At 40.4% G+C, this 23794-nt stretch overlaps 1 protein-coding gene across 3 annotated transcripts in view; it reads left to right on the top strand.

Moving 5' to 3' along the window:
- Positions 1–23276, top strand: part of FARS2 (phenylalanyl-tRNA synthetase 2, mitochondrial) — a 243254-nt gene extending 219978 nt beyond the window's left edge. For all 3 annotated transcript variants that reach the window (XM_031589316.2, XM_031589315.2, XM_090136983.1), the window contains one exon: positions 22944–23276. In XM_031589316.2, the coding sequence (XP_031445176.1) occupies positions 22944–23082 (139 nt within the window). In that variant the 3' untranslated portion in view covers positions 23083–23276. The remainder of the gene's footprint in view (positions 1–22943) is intronic.
- Positions 23277–23794: the final 518 nt, after the last annotated feature.

The following is a 23794-nucleotide window of genomic DNA, read 5'->3' as shown; positions in this document are numbered from 1 at the left end:
TATTACAGCCTGAGAGCCAGCCAAGTCACCATGCAAGAAGTTTTCTTCTGTCTTTTGACAATATTTGCTTTCATCTGTGCTTCCATGACTGGTTAGGCACTGGCAGAAGAGCTGCAGTTCATGTTACAGCAGAACTCAGCAGGAGTGGCTCTTCCATTTTTCATTTTGCTTTGTACCTTTGAAAAGGGAGCTGTGGGCTCTCTGCAGTGTCTGCCTCTGTGCCTTCCTTGCTGCTGTAATCTCAACTGTGTCTTGAGTAACATTAAAATGTTCATTCAGTGCTTGTCTTCTTCCAGTAGAGTTAACAGCCTGTGCAGAATGGAAAGCTCTGCAGTGCTTTGTGCAGATTCCTCTTCAGAAAAACCAATTCAGGAGATCTCCAGGGCAGTTAATCAAAACAGATGTATGAAACCTTCATGGGGACACCCTTTTCCCAAAAATAGGCCCTTGCTCTATACACACAAACATGTTCCTGTAAGCAGTTTTTCCAGAGACATATCTGATAAGCAGTTCCTTCCTCTTTCCTCCATGTAATGAAAATCTTATGCTTTATCCAATTGGGATCAACAGTTCTTGCTTTAAACATGAACTTGGGCTTGTATTGCGCTAAAGAATATTTTCCTTTTGAGCTGCAGGAAACACATTATGCAGGCAGGAATTCTTAATGTGTCCCACAATACCCACATTTGACATGTGTGCCTATAATAGGTGTAGCTGGAGTCATTCAAAGGTTTTGAAGTGCACCTTGCTTGTTTTATATCCAGATGCAGTGTCATAGCTACAGAAGTTTCCCATTAACAAAATAAAAGTTCCTTAGGATGATAGGAAGAAGATGTATTAGTTGTCTTTGAGGCGTTGATCCTGTAGTAGTTTTTGCACCTCTCAAACGTTTAATTCTCATTACAAAGGATACTGCCTGCAGCACTATCCCACTATAAAGAAGGAAGAGGAATACTGTAAGGTTGCCTACTCTCTCGATGCACCAAAAAGAGAAAGGTTCATGGAAGTAGTGTAGCCTAGTGGGCTGACAGATTTCAAAAGCTGCATTGACAGCAGTGAGGGGCTTGCAGTAGTGCCCAATGCTGCTTTGTTGGGTAGGGAAGAATGTTGGTCCAAGACTCCAAGATCTTGGATCTGCTTCCGAATAAAGACTTGAACACATGTTGTTTACCAGCTTCAGGGAGTGCTTCAGGCAACATCTTTTCAATCCATCCCACAACTCCCATTACCCAGCTCCACCTTCAAGTGCTGTGAAGCAGCTCCTTTTTCTCCGAGATGAAGTCTGTGAATATGCACTCCTTCTTACACCTATGAATTTGCTCTGTGATCATGCATTGTGTTATGTAAAGGGACAGATGAATGTAGCACTTGCCTAGGTCTCCTTCTCCCCTCCACATTCTGGATGTCAGTGCCAGATTTTGGTCCTGCTTTTCATGGTAGTACTGAGCATCTCACAGACTTCAGCAAAACCATGCTGAAGTAAGGTGTTGCTCGTTTTGTGTGAAGTGTCAGAATTGGATGCTTAATAACCTTCCCCTCTAGAGAATATGTATTGGGCTTTTTTTTGCTTCCCACCTACCTTTCCTTTCCAAATTCCCCTCTTCAGGGAATTTCACAAATAAATTTCTGCTCTTCTAAACACAGATGAGCACAAGGAAGAGTAGGGTTTAAAAATAGTTTGACACTTGTAAAATGGATAATTTTCACAGCCAAAGTATTTTTGTCTCAGAGGAATACTCAGAGTGCATGGAAAATGTTTTTGCAACAAAAATTATTGGCAATTTTCAGCTAACACAAAAATATTGGAAGAACTTTCATTTCTGAACTCTTATTTGAGTGCTCTGCTGTTGAATATAACAATATGTAGATGTATTTGGAGCTTATGTACTAAATAACACAGAATTGCATGTCAGTTAGAACTGTATTTCCACCTTTCCAATTATACATACTTTGCTTTATAGTAGAGAGATCAACGTATATTAAAGTTTAACTGAGATGTGTCTTTGTTTTTCCCAAATTCGTTTCCATTGCCTACATGGATTCTTTGTGCTCTTATAAATATGATAGGACTCAGCTTTGGAAAATCTTAGTTGTGTCTGTGAAAGTCTTCTAAATGTAAATGGGAAAATATAAATCAAATGCTTGCCCAGCTTTTGGGAAGGCTGTACATGAGCTAGGGTGAGAACAGGGAGCAATCTAACAGAGCAGCACAGAACTTGGAGTGAGCTGCAGGCTTTCCCAGGTAGCAGGGTGTATATACTGTGTGTGGGCATCTCCACACTCGCCTCCGAGTAGTTGTTTAATCGTGGCTCTATTTTATGATCATTTGATGGCTACTGCATTTCTGAAAGGAAACACAAATTAATCAAAGTACCTTATGCCTTCAACCAGACAAACTTCTAAAACCCCTCAAGCTTCTACTTGCTCTCCATGAATCTCTGCTTCTGTGAGAAACATAAAAATGTGGGCTTACAAAATGGATGTGTTGTGAGATGAAACTGTCTGAGTTTCAATAGGGCCAAGTGTCGGGTCCTGCATTTTGGTCACAGCAACCCCAGGCAACCCTACAGGCTTGGGCAACCCTACAGGCAGGTGGCTGGAAAAGCTGCCTGATGGAAAGGGACCTTTGTGTGCTGATGGACAGTCGGCTGAACATGGGCCAGCAGTGTGCCCAGGTGGCCAAGAAGGCCAATGGCATCCTGGCTTGGTTCAGGAATGATGTGGTGAGCAGGACTAGGGGAGTCATCCTACCCCTGTACTCAGCACTGGTGAGGCCTCACCTCGAGTACTGTGTTCAGTTTTGGACACCTCCATACAGAAAGGATGCTGAGGTGCTGGAGCAGGTCTAAAGAAGGGCAACAATTCTTGTGAAGGGCTTGAAGAATATGGCCTATGAGGAGAGACTGAAGGAACTGAGGCTGCTTAGTCTGGGGAAGAGGAGACTGAGGGGAGACCTTATTGCTCTCTTCAAATACCTCAAAGGTGATTGCAATGAGAGTGGGGTTTGTCTCTTCTCACTGGTGACAGGACGAGGGGAAATGGCCTCAAGTTGCACCAGGGGAGATTTAAGTTGGATATCAGGTTGGATATCAAGAAACAGGCTCCTCAGGGGGGTAGTTGGGTCACCGTTCCTGGATGTGTTTAAAAATCATTTGGTTGTGGTGCTCAGGGACATGATTTAGCGGAGGGTTGTTAGGATAGTATGGTTAGGTTGTGGTTGGACTTGAGGATCCTGAAGGTATTTTCCAACCTGAACAATTCTATGATTCTGTGAACCATTTCACTGTTGTCTCAATTCTTTTATCTTCACCCAAAGGCTGTTCTTTTCATACAAAAATAGTTGGTTACTGCCTTTCCATGTTGCAGGTAACCTCTGCAGCCATTACCACATCAAAGATTACCGTTTAGGCTAGTCACATCTGTGTTTGGATGTAGTGTTTTCTCATCATCATAATTATGATAAATGGAGGGAAGAAGGCTGTTTTTACCTATCAAGTTTGAGGCTGAGATATCAAATGCCAGTCCTCACTCTCTTGTCCATTTACTCCACTGAGATGCTTCGTAATAGGCTGTTTTATTCCTTATTGAAATATCTAATGAAAAGAAGACATAAGCATTTAAGATAGTACTTCAACAAATATTGTCAAGCATTTATACACAAGGTTTTGCCCTCCTTGGTTTCCAAGGTTCATAGTAGGAATTTTATCGTAGCCATTCTGCACTGCCAGATTACTACTGGAAGTGATGCTATCTCCTGCAGGAGTTCAGCAGCCCTGGAGCAGGACCACTGATATGAACAGAGGTGGTCCTGTACACAAGATCCAGGTATGTCAAATGTGTACATTGCATTCTCCAAAGATTTCAAAATACTTGAAACAGGAGCTTCTATTGAGCTTCACTTAGGAAGGCTAAGTGAAGTGCTTGTGTTTCTCTTCGTGTGTTAAATGGTTCATTTAATGACAGTCAGCAAGTCCTTGTCACTCACTGTCCTTCCCAGCCCCTTTCCCTTCTGATATCCTGCCATATTCAGAGATGTCTGATGTTTATCAGAGATGAACATGTTAGTTTAAGTATGACATAGACATATAGACAACTGTAAATAAGTTAACTGGAATTTATCCCATTTTTGTAGCTCAATGAACTGCCACCTCTGCTCATGTGCATAGTCTGAAAGTTTGCACATTCTTAAATATTTTTTATTGGAGCAGTTGAAGACAATACATTTTACTGTATTGCTGGTATGGCTAGAAGCATGGACATAGTTCCAGCAGTTCAGCTGATGAATGGTTGCTCAGTAATTCACTGTAACTGTAATTCAAGTATCACAGTCTGTGAGTACACCTAAATTTCATTTTAGCATTGTCTGTAGCTCTTTGGTTATTATTCTTGCTTTCAAGCAAAAGACAGGTAGTTCTTTCTGTCTGTACACTGCTTCCTTAAACCTGCTTTCACTACTGCTTTCCAAGACTTACAACCAAGTTTTTCCAGCCTCTTCTCACTGGAGAAAGCAAAATAATGCAGCTGTGCTTATCCTGAATGGAAAGGGTGAAGCTAGTGAACATCACTGATACCACATGTGTATATTTGGGTTTATAACACTAGATGGGAAGTTTTCAAAAAGGCATAGGTTTATTTGGTTCATTTACTGATTGAAACAAAACAAAAATGCCTATGATTTCAGCCTGGTCCAGTCATCCTTTTAGTTGTGACCTTTGCAAGCCACGCAACACTTGGAGCTGGGATGTCACTATGGTGATGGTTTTTATACTTTTAAGCCACATGTAGCTGTTGTGATCATTTGCTATTAGAATTTCAGCACCAGTCCTATGAAGTCCTAGATCAAGTCAGTGTTTTGTGGTGCTCTATTTCAGATATATAATGGGGGAAAAGATGTACTCTTTATGAAGGGTTCTTACAAGGTCTGGAGAAAAAAGTAGATGCCGCATCAAATTTGATATGAAGCTGAAGTGCAGATTCAGCAGAGAGGTGGAATTGTGAATCCTCATCAGGTCTGTCCTACGTTTCTGTGATTTGTGCAGTGTTTCCAGGGAATGAAGAAGACGCAGCTCCTCTTTGCCCTGCTGCTCTGTGCTGCATCCCTGAGGATCAGCTGAGAGCAGTTCAGTGCTGATGCCTGAGATGTGCCAAGTGCTGAGATACTGAATATTCGGGCTAAACTCAGTGGCTGAATGCAGGGGTGAGAAATCATAAAAAAAGGAGTTCTCTTTGCTGTCTCTGCCTCTCACAATATTTTTAAGATGGCTGAGCTGTGCCAAAAGATACAAGTCATCTTTGAAATGTTTTTTAAGTATAAATGTGACATTTTCTCCACTAATCACACTTTCTTCAGGTGAAAGATAATAGAGTTGTCTGACTAGCTCAGCCCTGGTCTTTGCTGGAGTAATTACTCCAGAATGAATTACAGCCATAGTGGTGGGTTTGGAATTCACTCCTTTTTATGTTAAGTGCTCAGCTCATTTAGCATCTCAGTTTGAACGTGAAAACGTTCAAAGAGGTGAAAGATCAGTGATTTATATTTATACTCAGCATCCTTTTAGCTGGTCCTTATTTTATTTTGAGTTGATGTCATAGCAGATATATCAGTCCAGTGAACCACTATATTTTTTCCCCAAACATTGAAAGTTCATGCTAATTTCATGCCTACTAGTTCTCAATCTCAGGACATCTGTAATTAAAAGTTCAGTGATAAAGTACAGTTGGTACGGATGGTATGTAACTACAGCTGATTTCTTTTTTATTATTCATTTCTTATTTTTGAAGATCCATGTAAATGTGTGCTCATTTCCATCTTCTTCTCTAACCAGAAGTAAGTCATTTAATGTCTCTAGCCATATGGATTTCGTATACCATTCAGAGCAACCCAGTCCTATATGGTAATGACTCAAAAACATTCTGAATCCAGTTAACAGCTTTGTAGATCATTACTCAAAGTATCTCATGGTTGAGTTTCATAACAGTCCCACTTACTATCTCATATCCTCCATGTAACTATTCGATAAAGGCAACTTTGCCTTCAGTCAGCAAATGAGTGGTTCACGGTTATTTCTCTCAATCCCAACACTTGCTTCTGTCCAGCTCCACTGCTTCATTTGTGAAAGCCATGCAGTCAGCCTGGGGTGATGTCTCACAATATAGAGAAACAGGTTTAGGCAGTGATTGTGAACAGATTAATCTTTAATGAAAGCAGTCTCTTAAACAATGCTGCTGTATTTTATGATGTACCAAAAAATAGAGCTTACAGGTAGAAGTCTGTCTTTTCAGGACTTGTATTACATTAACCAGAAAGGAGAATTTTGCCTACATAGAATCAAACTTGTGCTCAAGCAGGAGCCCTAGGAAGGCTCCTACTTATGTAAGGTCTGCTTAAACTATTGACCTCAATCTTAAATGGCAAAAGAATTCACACTGTTGCAAAGTTCAACTGGCATAGCTGTATTTGCTTACCTCTGCTCATGCTGTCTTGAACATGTTTACTTATTTCCTAACCAAACTGGTGTATCATCAGTTTTAAGAAGAGGATCAGAGTAACTGATTCTGCTCATCAGTTTTAAAAACACTGCTATCCAGGGACCCATGCCTCATGTTTTATAAAATGTCAGCTAAATCCTCAGCTGGCATAATGGAGATGTCATTCCATTGCCTTCAGTGGGAATAGGCCAAGATACTGCACTTAGCAGCGTTTGGGGACAGCCAGACATGTTTTTGCCTTTCTCTTGTATGAGTCCCATTTTGGACATATTATTTTTACACGAACTTCGTACATGAATGTACTTTAGTGATTATATGGAATTGCCAACTATTTCCACATGCATTTCTCTTAGCAGCATAAGGATTATGCAGTTCTCACCCACTGCACCGCGCAGCTACAATGACTGGTGTGGCTATTCAGTGAACCAGACTGGGAATCTATGTCTTTCTTTTCTTTCTTCTACCTGGTCTTTTTTTGCCCACATCAGCTCCCATGCAACCACTCAGACAGAGGTGCTGGCTGAGAGCAGTAAGGCAAATCTGAGAAGCAGGGCAGCAGGATTTGCGCAAGCAGACCTGCTGATGAATATGAAACCTCAGTTTTATTGAGTCACCCATGTGCTAGTGAAATGCTCACCCAATATTCAAGGAAAAGAAAATAGATACAGACTCAAGCTTAAAAAAAAAAAGTATAATTATTATTATAAAAATAAATAAATAATGAAGATTGATCCAACACAGTGAGAGTAAGAGTGAGCTTTGTAGATGAATGCAGAGACTGATGCAGATTTTTTCATTGCTTTTACTCCATTAGTTCCTGTGAAGTTCCTGTGATGTGTTGTTGAGTATATAAAATCAGAACCAATCTCTCTTGGGATCTGAGAGACCCAAAAGGTAGCTTGTCCCTGTCTGTGCAGGTGTGCTAGCAGTATAAGTAAGCTCTGCTCCATCTTGGAAATGCTTGTAGGTGTTTTGACTGTTGTGTAACTGTTCAAATCCCTTCAACTTGTCCTTTGTACTGATACTCTGACTCCTCTCGTAGATTTATCGAAGTGAAAGGGGAGATAACATTTCCTCCTATGGATGCTAATACAAAATCACAATAGCATCAAGTATTATGATGCTGATTAAATCTTGTGGATGAAAAGCACTTGGGTTTGAGGAGAGGGATCTGTGGTATCCTTTATTTACTTGATGTTCCTCAGCTGATACAATTTTACTGAGTTGTCCAAACTGTCTCTCTGGCTCTTCACTGCAGACAGAGATGACAGTGCCAAAAGATCACAGGGGTATTGTGATCTCCATCTTCTGTCTTTTAACAGCTGCAGAGTTTCCTCCGTCGTCTCTTTCATTTTAAGCTGCAGTATTCTCACTGACTCTACACATCCAGCACCAGCGTTTGTCCAGCCATTTCTGCAGAGAGAGGTGTCACGGGCTGGGGAGAAGAATTTGCACATGCATGTGAGTGCAGTGCAGAGACGTAGTAGTTGGAGATGGTTCAGAGGGGAACTTGAGCAACAATCTCAGCAGTATCCACGCCTAATGGTTTTCATATTCTTTGGTACTGTGTTTCAAAACACAGTGCTACTGCTGTGTTTGAACACCAGCCATCCTGGCTGGATATCACAAGTATGAGGCAAAGTAGAAGGCAAGCTGCTGATTTTAAGTGTGGTGACAGCTGTCAAGGTGACTGTTCAGGCAGCTGGCTACCTGCAGATGGACAGTCTACTCCTCTGTTACCATGATTCACACAAGGAAGATGTACTAGCAGAGATGATGGAGTTTGAGGTCAAGCCACCAAATTGCTGCATCTTATGTATAATAAATATCAGTGTTTTCCTAAGTAACTCTAAAGTTCATAATGTAAGAGTAACTGAGCTAATTTCAGTCATTTAGCTGGAGCTGCTGCAGTCTGGGTGCAGCAGTCTGCAACCTACAGTGATTTACCTACAAGTAAACTAGACGTGTGGGACTGCATGTAGGAGTCTGTGTCATGTATAAATATTTCTGCTATGATTTAGACAATTGTGCCAAAAATTTGATCTTATTTGGAGGAGAAAAGAGAGTATACTTCCTAAACGCTGTGTAAGAGGCTCCAGTTCAGGAAACAACAGACTGCAGTACTTTCAAAGTGGTACATGCCCCCATTAAGCCATTCTTCGTTACTGTACAGGCATAAGTCATAAATAGTTTATTTGTTCCCTGGCAACTTCATATTTCATGTAGGAACAAAAGAACACATCTACAGTGGAACTTTTATGAGATCAACATTTAATCTCTGAAAAAGTTTTAGTAAACATCAAGGTTACTGTGAAACCACGCATGAAGTTAATTACCTTCTATGTAGGGAGGCCATCATCCTCGATAGTTGTCCTCATTGGGGTGTTCACACAAGGACTGGTACTTGGTTGCAGATTCCCTACAGATTGTTGACAACATTGTTTTTTGGAAGCATGACTTTATCCTTCTCATTCTAAACTGCCTGGACTTCAAAGTGAATGCAGATAGCCGAAAGCAAAGGGTTAAGTTCTTGATATAAAATCAAAAAAGCATGCAAAAGAAAGTTTCAGTTCAACATATCAAGGATATGCAGCATCTTCTCTGACTGTTCCTTAGAGCTTTCCTGAGGCATTTCAGCCCTGAAGCAAAGGGACAGACAGATGAGTGACATTCTCCCTTTGGGTTACTGTCTTAAGGAGTGGACTTCTCTCTTCTACTGGTTTTATTTTTCCATTGGCTTTAGTCACTGAAAGATAACTCAGTAGCATGTTGCTCTCCTATCTGCTGTATTTCAGCAATGGCTACAACACTAATGAAAGGGTTGCTGGCCTAGAGAGGTTACATCCTTTTCAGGTGATTCCTTTTTCCCTCTCAGTCTGTCTGTCTCTTTCTTCTGTTCTCTCCAGAAGCTTTTCCATGTTTGATTTATTTCCAGGGAATGTAACGCTGGTAAAACAGATCTCTTCTGCCACATACAGCAACTATGATTTGCATTTCCTACTTGCTTGGCTTCCTGAACCAGACTTTTTTCCCCCATGTCCTTTTAATGCAGTGGGGTAAGCAAACACATGATGTGTATTTGATTGGAGCTGTCTTTGCTAATCAAGTAACTTGCTGCACTTTAAAGACTGTTAAATTTTGTGCTACAGAATTGGAGAGTATTGCCACCTAGTTCATCCTCCCACTCCAAAGCAGGATCAGCTCTACTTATAGCATTTCTGACAGACACTTGTATAACCAGTCCTTAAAGATCTCCAGCAGTGAATGACCCCACTGCCTTTCCAAGCAAGTTTACAAGCAGAACATTTCTGCAATTTGAGCCCATTACTTTCTTCTCCTGCCTCCTATAAATGCTGATGAACAGATTATTACCTAGCTGAGTATTTTATGTATTTGAAGGGTGTTTTAATGCTCCTTCTTCTTTATGCTGAGCAGTCAGCATTCTCTCAGTCTTTCCTCATAATTCATGTTATCTAGACATCTGCTCATTCTCATTGCTCCCTGAAGATCTGCCACCAGTTGTCTCACATCTTTCTTGAAGGTACTTCAGCTGAACCAGCAGCAGCATTGTGTAGAGTAGAAGGATGTCAATCTGGCTGCCTTCCTGCACTTCATCCCAGAGTGATATTTGCTTAGGTGAAAGCACAACATCACTGATTCACCTTCAGTTTGTCATTCTTTGTGGTCCTTATGTTGTCTGTGCAGGACTACTATATACCCAGTTCTTTCCTGTTCTTAGTCTGTGCAGCTGGTTGTTCCTGGCAAAATACAGAAGCTTGCACTTGTCCTGATTGAATTCTGTCCTTCAGCTTTTCCAGTTTGTCAAGATTGTTCTAGTCTTGTCCCAAGATGCGCTTGCTGTTTTACCCAGTGTAATGTAATTTGCTGGTTAACAAACACTGCTTCTGCATCACCTATTCCATTAATGAAAATATTCCATCGTATGGAAGCCAAGATGAAGAACCCTACAAGAAGAATCCTTCAGATTTGGTTACAAACTGTGGATGACTGCTTCCAGAAGCAACAAATTATTGTCAGCTACTTCTGCTGTTTCACCTTTTAGTAGCAGTAACGTAGATCACTGGTTTGCTCATCTGCCTTTATGCACCTCCAAGGTGAAACAGTGATGAAGACATATTTTATACTAATCTTATCAACTGGATCTAGTGTTTTTCTTTTTTCCCTTTTCTTTTTTACATTTTCTATATAATTCATTATAATTTTAAATATCTTTCCTGACATTTTTTGACATCACCTGCAACTTCTTAAAATTTTTCTGTTTGTGGAATATTCATCCTAGACTATTTTTTTTCTTATCTGGTTTAGCAGACTCTTAAGTTGTATACACATCCCTACATGCGCGTCATGTTTGCTACTTGCTGCAATTTATACTTTTATTTATTAATTAGCCAAAAAATTAGGGAAATTATATTGTTTTGGCTGAATTTGCTTGATACTTCCATGTATTCTATTTTTTGTCTTTTTTATATCTGTAGAATCACAGAATCACAGAATCTTTAGAGTTGTAGGGGACTTCTGAAGGTCATCTAGACCAACTCCCCTTCAGTGAACAGGGACATGCACAGCTAGATCAAGTTGCCCAGGGCCTGATCCAGCCTCACCTTGAAAGTCTCCAGGGACAGGGCATCAACCACCATCTCTTTGATGTGCTTTCAATTGCATTGGTTATCTGCACCAGAGTCTTTCCAGGTATTTGAAGTAAAAACAACTGATCAAGAGCTCCCCTGGTTTTTTAGGTAGTTTGTTGTTTTTTCATTTTCAGAAATAAGCACTGTGATATTTTCCAAACATTTGGTATCTTACTTACCTTCCACGTAACCTCAAAGTGACCTCAAAGACAACTGATAACAGCTGTGGGATGTCTTCCACTTGTTTCTAAATATCTTACAGCAAAGTTCATCAGGCTTGAACGATTTAAGAGCATTCGATTTAGCCTAGTGCTCACTGTGTATTCCCCATCCTGGGCTGAAATCTTATCCCTTCTTTGTTGATTTTATTTCCCAGTTGTTAGAGGATCAGTTGGCCTTTTAAGAAATCTTAGCAAAAAATGGTATTTAGGTCTTTCTAAGGTAATGTATCAATATCTTCCTTTCTTGAGTAGGAGACCAATGATTTCATAGTTTTTACTAATGAATCATTTCATTTTGTCCCCTAACCTGTTGGTCTTCGTGCCCACATTGTGTTTTATCAAGGGATGCTCATATCATCTTCTTGTAGGACGCATTCACTGTGCAAGCACCGTATCATACTCACATTTCCTTTCTTTTGTCTTTTTACAGAGTAGGCATAATATTAATGATACAGATGCCAAGCATCAGTTGGAACTTTCCAAACTAATGCTCATTTTGACAGCTGTAAAACTTCTGTCCAGTGCACCTGATTGCTACCTGTTGTCATCATTTGGCTGTTTTCAGTACAACTAACGTTCCCCACCATCCTTCTATTCAAAATAACCAGGCAAGCCTCATCTATAAGACGAAGGCTTTTTGTCTTACATGATGGTGTGAGCATATTGTCCATGCAGATGGGACCCAGCAAGAGGGTTTGGGTTTTTTAATTCATTTTTATTGTTTTGGTGGTGTTTTCTTTTTAAGCTGTTTAACAGTCAGATAGTTTTCCTGTGTGTTAATAGTAGTAGCTGTCCAATAGTCATCCTCACTTTGAGGATTTTTTCTTAGTTGTCTTCCCAAGGCAGCAACTGTCAGAAAAACAATAAAAACCGGTTTCTTGTGACTGTCTGTGTGAAACCAAACCACCCTCAGGGAGGGAAGGTGGGGAATTTCTGTATCTTCAAAACAAAACCAGCTAGCCAGATTAAGGCTCATAGAATCTGACAATTCTGAAAGAAAAATCATATATGGAGTGGAAGGAAGTAATAAAGAACACTTAACTGTGTGAACAGCTGAAGAATTTGCACTAGTTTTTACAGGTACTGTGTAAGCAAGCCCATTGAGAAACTCCCTGTATTTGCACATACAGATGTACAGATGTTTTTGAGTTGCCTTCAAGTGCTGCAGACTGCCTGGGGGTGCTTTTAATTTGTTGCTTTTACACAAAAAGGACAAGTGATTTCTTTCCGCTTCTGCTCTTGATCTTGAAGCCCCTTGTATCCTCCTGTTAATTCTTCTCTTCCATCTTCTCCCTCACCTGTTTTCTCTGTATTTAAGTTTAGTTTGTCACCTGCCAAACGCAGCACGTTTGGTTATCCTGTCCATTGTATATGGGATGAGTTGATTTTTCCTGCCACAGCCCATTTTATTTCCATTTTTTTTTTCCAGTTTGTAGAAAAGAGTAACTGAAAGTGTGCATGTGTGGGAAGAGTAACTTGAAAGAAAGGAAAATCAAAGGGCCTGTGCCTGCACTCATTCATGTCCCTCCTCTGTCACTGATTTTCTGTGCGACTTTGGAAAAATCATACAGTTTCCTGATCTGTGTCCAGTGCCATGTCCCTCTTTACCTCACCTCTAATTAAATGTTATAGGAACTTAAGTATCAGCTCCTGGATGTGGTAAGGACAAACCCCCTAATCTCAGTGATGAAAGCTACACAAGTACCTCCACCAACATTCAGTCCCTACCAAGGAGTTGTCTGCCACCTACATTCGTAGACCATGATTTCTGCTAGTGTTCAATGGAGATGCTGTCACTCCTATCCATCTTCATTTCTTAGGAGAATGAATTGTTTTAAATTATCATATAAATTCCCTTTTTTCTCGATTATGAAATATGTTTTAATTTGACAGCAGTGTTATTTTTAGTAATACTTTTTGTAGCCTTTAGTATTACCATGTAGTTAGGGGAAAAAACTGCTAAATATTTATACTTCTCTTCTTTGATCTTTCACTCAGAAGAACTGAAAAGGTATCACACTTAACATTTTTACTATAAATATTTTAGATAGCATTTGAAAGAGTCCACATTCACCTCTCACGTTGGTTTTGTTCAAATTATTGAGATAAGTTGTCACTTCTAAGTGCTTCCAGATGGCATTTTGGTTGCCAGTGGTTGGAAACTTTTCAGTGATGCTGTTGTGACTAATGACCAGTGATGGAACTAATACTGCTTTTTGGCAGATGCAGGATCAGAACCTCTTTCTTCATTTTACCATGTCTCAGGGGAATGTAAATATATCTTTTCACGAGAAGCACAACAATTCTGCAAAAAATATTTTCCAAAGTTATTTTTTTTGCAAGCAGGTTGTGTCCCTGACCTGCTTCAATACCAGCCAGTTGCCCTGGAAGGCAGTGCAGTATATTTTCTAAGTCATTAACTTCTTCCACAGAACCTATTGTTGCCAAAGCTGCCTTATTCTCTGTTTAAATCATTTGTTATTTAGGAGGCCAACAGAAATGTGGAAAAAGTGTCAGAGCCAGCAGTGACAGAAAATATGTTGATTTGTTGTGTTTTATTCACTGAAAATGTAAATTTTTCTGTGAGAATTTGGTATTATTTGCTGGCTAGCAGTCAGAACACTTTAACTGCCAGTGCTGCAAGGACTTTCAGTGTTGCATGCTTCTGTTCTCCTCAGTATGCTCTCATTCTTTATCAACTCTGTCAACCAAATTTCTTTTGTAGAAAAGGATGTAATTCATGATGGGAATTTTTGGCCTTGGCCTCTCATGGGAAATGTAGTTTTGCTGTGGCTTCTGTACTACACAGAGGGAAAGGCAAGGCAGCAATTCCTATGGGGCACAGTATCCAAATCAAGTTACTTTGTTCTTTTGGCTGCTGGGTTGGCAAATGTTTAAGCCTCTATTAATCAAATTTTAAACAAAACCAACAAGAAGTATTGCCCTTTGCATTTTGTTTTGGTGAAAACCCAATTAGACATTGAAAAGCATTTGTCACTGAACCTTTACAATTAAACCCAGGTAAAGCAAAGCTAAATAAAACAGGACGTAACAGGTGTTACGTCCTGTGCGATGCTGAGACTATCACTTTTTCTCTCATGCTTTCAGCATCCAATTATTTTTCTACGTTTAGCACATAATTAAACGTCCCAAATATTTTATCTTCTCTTGTTTTCCACTGCAGTGAGTAGCAGCTGTTTCACTGGATCTTTACGTTTGTATTTGTATCAGAATGTTTGCTTTTTCCTAACATTATTCCACTTGTGTAGTCCTTGTGTAGTAGTAACTGTGAAGAAGTTTGGGTTTTTTAAACCATATTCTGAGCCACATCAGCTTGCACACATTCTGATCTTTATGTGGATACCCACTGCAGGGCTTCCTTTTATTCCTGAGAGCCTCAGCCTTGGTAAGTTGAGAGACTCATTCCATTAAAAGTGCATGAAGTTGCTTCTCTCTGGCATGGTGAGTGCTTCAGGGTTACTGTGCTGTCAGCAACTCTTGAAGATACTCAGACTCTAGCCTATCTTCCTGGATTTAGAGCAGGATTTTGAACTGTCTCACTAGAGGGAGTGGTGAACCCTTAGAAACTGAAGAGGCCCCATGTGACTGGAGAGAGCAAAGTTTGTCTTATGAAAAGGGACATCTCTGACAGTTCCATATTTAAATCCCTGTGGAATCAACTCCTTAACACCCGTGCTTGATACATGGTTTTCCCAAAGAGAGGGAGATTGGAGAAGGACAAGCAGTTTGCACCAGTGCTGGAATCTGTCCTGGTTTCATACCAAACTGGTTTCATACCTGATGTACAACCACTGGGCATTACTTTCTTCAAGGAATCAATAAACTGTATTAAAAACAAAACTAATAAAAAGCCTAACCACAATCCTGAAGCCTATGGCTTTGCAACGTTTTTCTGGCTTTCCATGGCAGCAAAATTTTGTGTCACCAGTTATCTTGTTATCCTATGGAGACTTTGGATATTCTTTTGGTATAATGGAGAATGACATTGTTCTTCCTATACTTCACAACTATGATGTTTCATCGTTCCTTGAATGAGATTCCATTTCTTTCGGTGCTTTGAGGCCTTAGAGCTCTTTAATGGGAAGTTCTTGGATCTGAGGTGGGTTGACTATATTGTATTACTGAGACACCTGTAACAGTGCACCAGGGAAATATCCATTCAGGTTTTATTGTGTAACTTGTTCTGTTTGCAAGATTCCCTTGTGCTGGAAGCTGTGAGAGAGAAGAGCCTCACATCACCCTCATGTTGGTTTTTCTTTTGCTGGCATTTCAACAAACTAAGATGGTGTGTTGAAATGAAAAAAAAGTAGATAGGGACCAAAGTGCTGGACAAAACGATAAATAATTGAATAGTTTCACTGAGCTTTTAGTGAATGCATCTAATAGTCAAGAGACTTCCTATTTTGGATGATACTTGTGAAACATTCTTTCATTATATAACTGGGTTTAGGTTCATGAAAGGCAGGTCATGCTTGACCTATTTGATCTTTTATGACCATGTGGCTTGCCTTGTGGATGAGGGAAAGGCTGTGGATGTAATCTACCTAAACTTTAGTAAAGTCTTTGACTCTATTTTCCACTTTCTATTTCTCCCTTCCTGGAGAAGCTGGCAGCCCATGGCTTGGACATGTGTACTCTTCTCTGGGTAAAGGACTGGCTGGAGGGCCAGAACCAGATAATGGTGGTGAATAGAGTTAAATCCAGCTCTCAAACAGTCACCAGAGGTGTTTCCCAGGGGTAAATATAGGGACAAACTCTGGTAATTTTATTGATGATCTGGATGAGGGGATTGAATTGAGGGTGCCCTCAGTAAGTTTGCAGATTATACTGATTTGGGAGTAGTGTTGATCTGCATGAAGATAGGAAGTTCCTGCAGAGGGGTTTGGATAGACTGGATCAGTGGGCTGAGGCCAATTGTACGAGCTTTAACAAAACCAAGTGCTGAGTCCTGCATTTTGGCCACAACAATCCCATGCATCTCTACAGGCTTGGGGCAGAGTGGCTGGAAAGCAGTGCAGAGGAAAAGTATTTGGAAGTGTTAGTTGACATCTGGCTGAACACAAACCAGCAGTGTGCCCAGGGGTCAAGAAGGCCAATGGCATCCTGTCTTGTGTCAGAAATAATGTAGCCAGCAGAAGCAGGGAGGCAGTTGTTTCCCCGTGCTTAGTTCTAGTGAGGCCACACCACAAGTACTGCATTCAGTATTGGGCCCCTTACTATAGGTAAGACATCAAGGACCTGGTGCATGTCCAGAGAAGGGCAACGAAGCTGATGTGGGATCACAAATCTGATGGGGAGTGGCTGAGGGAACTGGGGTTGTTTAGTCTGGAGAAAAAGAAGCTCAGAGGAGACCTTATTGTCCTCTACTACAACCTGTAAGTTGTGGCAAGGTGAGAGTCAGCCTCTTCTCCAAGATAACTTGTAATAGGGCAAGAGGTAACGGCCTCAAGTTGCACCAGGCAAGGGTTAGGTTGGATATTAGGAAAAACTTCTTCACAGAAAGAGTGGTGAAGCACTGGCACAGGTTGCCCATGGAGGTGGTGGTGTCACCATCCCTGGAGGTGTTCAAGAGCCATGTGGATATGGCACTGGGGGACATGATTAGTGGGCATGGTGGTGATTGGTTGACAGTTGAACTAGATATCTTGTCTTTTCCAACCTTAATGATTCTATGATCTTTGTTTCTTTTGACATGTAAGAAATTAGGTGACAGATTTTGGTAGAAAAGTAGTTATATATACCTAAGTTCAGATATTTAAAAATTATTTAAATCCTATTTATGAATACATAAGAGCGTCTCAGAGACTTAGAAGCTGAACAAGTTTCAGTGCTTGCATTTTTTGTCTAGCTTTCATTAACTTAACCAGCAGATGTTGTTTATGTGCTTTGCCACTACATCCCATTCAGTGCTTTTTTCTCTCAATAACCTGATTATTAACCGAATTTTGACCTTTTTTTTTTTTTTCAAGAATTAGAGATGAGCTTAAAAATGAATTAATATTAAAGAAAGGAAGAGTGAAAAAGACAAACAGGTTCAAGGTTTCGTATTCAGGTACAGATTTCACTATGTCCAAATAGAAGATAGCAAAAAGTCCATTATGGTCTCAAGTTTTTGAAATAGAATAGCTATCTTTTTTAGTCCCATTCTCTCTCAATGAACACACATTTCTTTTACAGTCAAAACCACAAAGAAAATAACAGCCAACGCAGTGGTTAAGTAATGTTGACAATCTCAGAATGGTTATGTTGAGCTGAACTGTCTTTGAAACTGAATCATGCTTCTGCCAGGTATCAGCTGTTCAACAGAAATGACCATTCCCTGCTTTCTGTGGGTTTAAAACAATTCTTTCTTCTGGAGGTGATCTAGTGCCTTTCCCTAGCATGAAAATCAGTTTAAACAAAAACACGTCCATTTAAAAAAATATGCTCTTATATACAATACACTCTTCCAGAGAAATGGAGTATTAGCATTTGAAAGGACAGATGAGAATGCATCTCTGGGAAAGGCCTTTGTTCAGAGAATTACAGCTATATTCTACATGCATATCACCATGGTAATTGAATTGTTTGGCCTTGACAGTAAGGTATATAGCACAAGCCTTTTGCCATTTTCCATGATGTGGTTCCTAGCAAAGAGTGCAATTTGTCAATTTAAAATTTATAGTGTGACATTTAGCAGTTGCGCTTACTATAATAGTGGTGGATGTGGTCTGAAAGCATGAAACAAAAAGGAAAAGGTAATTGCATCTTCTGTGTGCTGTTGGATGCTGAAGTTTTTGGTGTCTTTTTAACACAGGAAACTGGAGAAGCAAGCGTCAGGTAAATTGGAGAGAGTAGCTTTGGTTGGATAGATTCCTCAAAGAGAAGTTATAGCTCTTAAATGTGTTTTCTGCAGGAACTGTGGCCAAAATCTACCAGTTGTGGAGACCTTCCTTCCCATGGATTTCAGACAACAAATGTGGGTGGCTATCTCTGAATTGTGCATCCATGGTAGTCTCACTAATTAGCCTCATTGCAAACTAAATGGGACCACAGACAGGTACAGCTTCTATTGGCTTTCCTTAAAGTAGTTTTCTGGGATGTTGGTAGAGATTTTTGTGATGTCACCAGCATGAAGTGTTTAACATCATATTTGTAGGCTGGAGTATTCAGTATAGGAGAGTTTTATCTGCCATAAACTTAAGGGGTTTTTCTGGTTCCAAAGGAAGTCAGACTCCATATCTGGAGAAGTATAAGTTGAGAATACCTATCTACATGTTTGGCATTTCTGCAGTTAAATAATTTCCACATGAGCCATTCTAGAATTGTTTGAGCCAGAAGGCAAAGTCAAAGCTGTGCTCTCTGCATGGATCCAGTAACTATGATTATGTTAACAAGAGAGAGTACTTTCATTTCATCCCTCACAGGACAATCCTTCACAAACAAGTCTTTCTTTGGGATATAGGATGCAAATTGCTGTTGCAGAATCAGGAGAGCCTCTAAGAACCTCATTCACACAACTCAGTTAATACAGAGAAAAGAATCTTGAATAGTTGTGTTATCATGTGCATAGGAAGAGGTACAATACAGCAGTGGTGGTGAGTAGTACTACTTATTGCATTGCTTGGCGTACAAAAGAGATTCCTTGTTTTCACCCCTAGATGCTGTGGGAGATTGTCATCTCTGCTCTTCTATTCCTCAAAGCAAATCCAGCTTTCTAGAAAAATGCCCGATTCTCCTTTGTCCTCACCCATGTAAGAGCAGGGCTAACCTCCATACAGAAGTCTCTGTGCCTTAAGACAGACTGAAAGTAGAACACAGTTAAAAGTGCTTGGGTTTTTTTTTTTCCTCCAGCTCACTGCTGTCCCTTAAAGCTCCTTCTACAAAAGCATGGTAGGGAATTCTTGTTACAGTACTGCATGTCAGTAAGACAAAGCCAACACCTGACATTTATTCCTTAGGTAATGTTTTGGTTACCAAAAGACCTGGTGTCTCCCTTTTATATAACCACAGAGGCAGCTTCCCCGGTGGTTGCAGATTCAGTTGTGTGGCTGTTGGTAGCTTCTAGGATCAGCTGTATAGACAATTTGTATTGAAAGCATCCGTCAGTGGATTTCTATGCTGGGGAAGCTAACACATAGGTATTGTTTTTTATTGCCTTTCATTCTAGCCCTAGTTCCAGTGTCAGATCACTTTCATGATCATCTTACTAGACGTTTGGGAGACTGAGGTTCCTTAATTTCTTGCTGTGCAAAGATACCAGGCTGAAATAGCAAAACATAGACACTGACCTTCAGGATGGCCTCATGCAGGGAATTTGACCAGGCAGTGAGCATTTCTCTAGCACATGGATGTGGCTGCATGCCAGTTCCTTAAAATCACGAGGCAAAACTGTTTCCTCCAAAAAATGCATGAAAGGACATAAGACACTGTTTCACTTCAGTGTTTTTTCACTGACTGTGTTCTTGTTTCCTCCTGCGGCCTCAGAATACATCCCTACCTTCTTTTTCCCTTTGAGCAGTGCTTCACTATAGTCACTGCATTTCATTACCTGAGAGCCGCAGGCTGGCACAGAGGAGACTTGTGACATTGAGATCAGCTAAAGCCTAATGGGAGAGAAGGAGTCCACGTGACTGCAACCTGCAGCTTAGGTAAATAAAGCCTCATGCACTCAAGCTCCTATTTTTATTTTCTTTTTTTACATTACTATTATTTTTGTATATTTTTTTACCTGGTGAAGCTGCTGTTCTTGGTTTTAGCCTCAGTTTTTCTGTTGGTCAGAGTAGAGAGCTTCTGCTTCTCTATCATCAAGCTGCAGCATGACATGCAGGAGAGAGTTCATTATGCAGCAGCAGAACTATCTTTATGATAGGCTGTGACTGTGCGTCCTCCCAGAACATGCAAACGTACAAAGCAAGAAAGAAAATCAGCAAATGTATTATTTGCTGACAGTAATTGTTTCCAGTCGCAGCTGATGATAGTGATTAATCACATTGTCTTACTATTTTATTTGGGGATAGGGTAGGTATTAAGGGGAAAAGACCAACAAGTGCTCTTCCTCATCTGCCTTGAAAAGTTAGCTGGTAGTGCCCTGAAAGCAGTGCTTCGGTTTTCTGAAATGGAAGAGTTTGTCTGTTTTGGAGATAATAATTATTATTGTACAATAACAATTATATTTCTTTCTAATTAGTAATAAATATGCAAATAATCCTAGCTAAAAGAAGAATGTAACATTCCAACCACATGAGTGATGTGTAGCCAACCATGTGTGTCAGTATTTATGTTGTTGTTCAACTATAATTCCATTTAGATTAATTACATTTAATGCGATCCCTGTTTTATCTCCCATACCAATGCTTAACTGCAGTTGCAGCTGTCTGAACTGCAGTCCAGTGCTACTCTTTGAGACATCTGGCCTTTCCTAATTTAGATGCCTCCTAAAGATGCTGTTTTCCTGAACTCCCACAGGAAACTAATGCATCATATTGTGACCTATTTAATTTGCCCATTAATGAACTGCTCACTAGGGTGGAGGGAAGGAACTACATGAACATGCAGGACAAGAGAAATTGTTACCTTCAGTTAACCATGACTAGTGAAGGAAGGTAGCTACCCCTACCACTTAACTATGTTAAGCAAACATGTACTTACTTCACATTAAATGGCAGCGATAGCTTTCCTTTCTGCAATATATTCCCAGTATATTGTAGAGTTTCAGGATCAGGCATATGTCTGTACAGCTGCTGAAGAGATTTTCAGCCAGAGCAATTTGGAAATGTTTTTGTCCAGGTGGATTGTTATGCCATTAAAAGTCAAAGTGTTACAAGCTGTAATAATACTTGGTAGTCTTTTTTTGAAAATTGTTTCTGTTGAGCCCCGATTAATTATCCCTTCCTCTTAATCAAATTTCTCTGTGTAGCATTTGTCCAAACCCTTCTTATTCCATTTCCTTGTTTCTCCTAGTTCTCTCCTCCCATCTGCTTTGCAGTGGTGGAGCAGAGCAGAGCAACACCTCTGCAAGTTACACTTCCCTCCTTTCTCTTGAAAATCACTTTTGTACACTTATCCTGCACCCAGGGGAAGCTCTTGGCTGTTTTTTAGCAGTTAACTGCAGTTAGCTAGCACCTTATGAAACGTAGTGTGCCATTTCTTATACTAGTCAGATTTCACTTGCTTCGTCTTCAGAGAAAAATGGAGGAATGCTTTAACTTGAAATATCTTTTTTTTTGTTTTTAAACTGCCAGTGGGAGCAGGGCAAGCTTCCCACCAAGGTTGAGTGGGACAAAGTTGGTATAGTTGTTCTGAGATCGAAAACTGCCTGTGCCCATTTCTAGAAGGATCTGATATTGAAATGAGTATCTTAAGAGTTATCCTTGTGTATGTGCACGTATAGCCTTATAGTTTTAATCACAAAGTCATAATAAACATGGTATCTGACATTCAGTGGTTTTCAGAGGAAAGATGACCTGAAGCTTGATGTGCCATGTAAATTCAATATTACATGCACTGCAGTTGTAGAGATTCCCCTTTCTTGCAATAGCTCTGTACTTTATCCTGGTTTTGATGGAGAGCGAGACAGGGATTGCATTCTTTTTCGTAAAGATTTTTTTTGCTCCATTACTCAGCTTATTGTTTTGCTCCTAGTTTTGCATTCACTTGCCTTTGCTTAACTCAGCAACTGTTAAATATTCTTTATATTCCTTTTTTTTTTTTAATTTTCGTGGAATCATAGAATCATTAAGGTTGGAAAAGACCACTAAGACCATCCTGTCCAATTGTTAACCCATTATGCCCACTATCCACGTCTCTTTCCCATGGTTGCTTTTGTCTTTTTCCTTCCACAGCAAAGGGTAAGAAATTTTGATATTTGCTCCTGCTATCATCTCATGCTGTGTTCTTCTGAGTTTGCTGGGCTGTCTCTGCTTTGCCACAGGATCGGTGGGTGAGGATGGCAGTTCCCTTTGTGGCCACTTTCACAAACAAGCCATCCTGAGCAGCTCTGTGAGGACTGGGGACCTCTGCCTCACCTCACAGCAACTGCTGGGAGACCAGTTTCTTCCCATCGTGGTACATGAGAAGGGTACATATGTTAATTTGGCTGTGGAGATGAAGGGCGACGTCCCGTGTCACCTCAGTTGAAAAATGAATGTTGCTTTTGTGGCTGTGTTGAGACTCTTCCTCCATGCTGGAGAAAGGTGAGGCCTGAGACACGTCACATTATCTAACAGCGCTGCTTCCCAGCATGAAGTTTGAGTGGTGCTTTCCATATATCACCAGCCCCACCAGTCTGAGGGGGCTACGTGTGCACAGTGCTCCCTGGAGACAGCGCCAAAACGAGAGACCTGCAGCAAAACTGAGTGGATGTGTAAGGTGGACTTCAGCAAAGTCTTCTGCCACAAAATTAAAATTCAGCTCAGACCTGCCTCTCCAGACTGTGTACTTTAGCATTAAGATGATTTTCAAGCAACAGGAACAAAATTAGGCAGCAAATAAAAAATGGTCCAGAGGGTAAGTGTTTGGCCTCAAGTATTTGCATTTGTAGGCACGTGTATTTATGAGTCTTCTTTTGGTTTGTGTTTTGTAGGACAAAGAAGGTCAGCCATTGCTACCGTATCGTTTACCGTCACCCGGAGAGGACTTTAACACAGAATGAGGTGCATCGTATCCATCAAGCTATTGAAGAATCAGCAGTTCGAGAACTTGGGGTTGAGGGCAGGTTCTAGCATTGCTGGTCTGAAGCCCTAATGAAAGTTGTTTTCTCATTTTTTTCCCCTTTTTTCTGGTTTTCTTTTTTTTTGGGGGGGGAATGTGGGATACAAGTGAAGAGGAATTCTGTGACTGAACCTAGCATGTGAAACAAATGATAAGTGGGCAATGGTGAAATTACCAGATAATAAACATTTCTATTAAGAAATAATTGACAAAATATAGGCGCTTTATTTTAAGAAAGTGGGGAGTAGCAGTAATGTGAGATTTCCCTCTTGTTACAACAAGAAATACACTGCCTGGTGGTTTTCTGTGTTGTTAATTGGTCCCTGGGTTCCATTAAATTCCAGTAAATACTTGGCATTATTTTTCTGTTGACAGGATTTTCTGTCCATGTAACGAGTGAAGCAGAACAGAGACAATTTTGTTCTTCTACCTCTCCCTCTCTCTTAATAAGAAATGGCAGGTTTTCCTTCATGAAACTTTCCAAAAGGCAAACCTTGTGAAGTTTGGCTCTTGTACAATCAGAGTCCTTGGGCATCACTTTCATTTGCTACATAGAAGGAGCCAGACAGCCTCTAGGACTGGACTTTGGCTGCCTTCAAATGCTGGGCCATTGGTGAGTCTTTCCTGTTGGATGTCCATGCTATCACAGAAGTTAAGGGAACCACATACTTAGGCTTTCAGAGATGTACACTTTCCCCAAGTGAGGAGATCTCTTATCTCAGT

This window comes from Phasianus colchicus, chromosome 3 (assembly GCF_987193195.1).
Source record: "Phasianus colchicus chromosome 3, bPhaCol1.hap1.1, whole genome shotgun sequence".
Classification (NCBI taxonomy): domain Eukaryota; kingdom Metazoa; phylum Chordata; class Aves; order Galliformes; family Phasianidae; genus Phasianus; species Phasianus colchicus.
This window is presented reverse-complemented; position numbering and strand designations above follow the sequence as displayed.